This window comes from Desmodus rotundus, chromosome 10 (assembly GCF_022682495.2).
Source record: "Desmodus rotundus isolate HL8 chromosome 10, HLdesRot8A.1, whole genome shotgun sequence".
NCBI lineage: Eukaryota > Metazoa > Chordata > Mammalia > Chiroptera > Phyllostomidae > Desmodus > Desmodus rotundus.
This window is the reverse complement of record NC_071396.1, coordinates 16,419,989-16,421,773: the sequence shown is the minus strand read 5'-3', so window position 1 is coordinate 16,421,773 and position 1,785 is coordinate 16,419,989. Positions and strand designations below refer to the sequence as shown.

The 1,785-nt window shown below is 47.7% G+C and overlaps 1 gene segment (V, D, J or C); it reads left to right on the top strand.

Annotated features, from left to right (window-relative positions):
• Positions 1-690: 690 nt before the first annotated feature.
• LOC128779434 (immunoglobulin heavy variable 3-74-like) lies at positions 691-1,304 on the top strand. The segment is given in 2 exon segments: positions 691-834; positions 934-1,304. Coding segments are annotated over 2 exon segments (417 nt in total).
• The last annotated feature ends 481 nt before the right edge of the window (positions 1,305-1,785 follow it).

Here is a 1,785-nt window from a genome sequence, read left to right as displayed (position 1 = left end):
TCTAAAATTTCAACACACTTACTTCTCAATTTCTACAAAAATCTTCGCCTAAGCACATCTAGTCATGACTGAGTATCTTCTGTATCCCACATGTTTCAACCTCGTTTTACCACAAACTATGGGGAATGAAAAATGAGGCAGCAGAGGTGCTGCATGTCCAGCACTAAACTCCAATAAAGAAACAGGTCCCAGGATCTCTATCTGCTTCTCTGGAGAGTTCACTCTTTTTTCTCCCAAAGAACAACACAGACCCTCCTGCTCCTCCAACACGGTATCCATGAGCTCTAGAGTCACTCTGTTCTTAGTTCTTACTCAGACTGCTTTGGAGAAGAAATAGGACAGACGGAACTTCCCGTGACGTGAATAGGAACCTCCTGCACTTTTAATGCTCCCTGTTGTCATGAGTATTGAATTTCCTTGGTGTGTTCATTACTTGAGATTTTCAAAGATATATATCATTTTAAATATCTCTGATTTATGAAAATTTACACTTCTAGGCCATGTATACATCTCATGGAGCAGTTGGCTCAGGGCGAAGACACAGGCTTAAATGTGGGGAATAACTGTTAACAGACATACACCCTTAGACATGCCACACTCTGGGCCCATGTCCTTAATGTCACCATCCAGCCCCAGAGCTCCCTATATAGAAGAAGGACATGCAAATAGTGCTCCTCTGCTGATGAAAAGTAGCCCAGCCCCAAGTCTGCAGCTCTGGGACACCAGCCCAAACCAGGATTTCCACGTGCTCTCAGTCCCATCTCAGGACAGAACACAGAACTCTCACCATGGAGTTTGGGCTCAGCTGCGTTTTCCTTGTTGCTGTTTTAACAGGTAATCTATAGAGATTGAAGACACTGAGTATGTGAGTAGATACATCTGAGAGATACAGTGGATGGGCAAGTTTCCTGACCTGGTATCTTGTGTTTGCAGGTGTCCAGTGTGAGGTGCAGCTGGTGGAGTCTGGTGGAGGCTTGGTGAAGCCTGAGGGGTCTCTGAGACTCTCCTGCACAGCCTCTGGATTCACCTTCAGTAGCTACTGGATGCACTGGGTCCGCCAGGCTCCAGAGAAGGGGCTGGAGTGGGTCTCAGCAATTAGTACTGGTGGTAGTAGCACATACTACGCCAACTCTGTGAAGGGCCGATTCACCATCTCCAGAGACAATGCCAAGAACGAGCTCTACCTGCAAATGAACAGCCTGAAGTCCGAGGACACGGCCGTGTATTACTGTGCAAGCGACACAGTGAGAGGAAGTCAGTGGGAGCCCAGACACAAACTTCCCACAGGGAGACAAGAAGGCTGAGCTGCAGGGGATGCTCAGGACACCAGGGGGCACTAAAGGCACACTCATTATTTGGTTCAGTTTGAGATCAGAGGCAGATGTGGATTAACTGTTGGTTTCCTGTCAGGTGTGGTTTAACTCTCCAAACAGCAGTTTCCCTCTGGGAGTGTCCCTTCCTTCATGATTCTGTGCTGACCTCTTAACTATGTGAATTGCAGAGGCTTGCTGTAAAAGGAGGAAAACGTTTTCACATGCACAGAAGGCAGAACGTCACAATAATTGCTGGCATTTATCCTAATGAATCATAGTTGAATCATCAAATCTTCATGATCCATATCAGTTAAATCCACCCAGACGTTCTGCTGGACCCAACAGTGTAGCCCAGCCCCACTCAGCTCAGAGTCCAAGCCGGCCAGCAGCAGGGCACATACGGGCTGAACAGTGGGCACCAGAGGCATATGAAGCCAATGCCAGAAGACAAGGGCCCCCATTGGTGATGGTC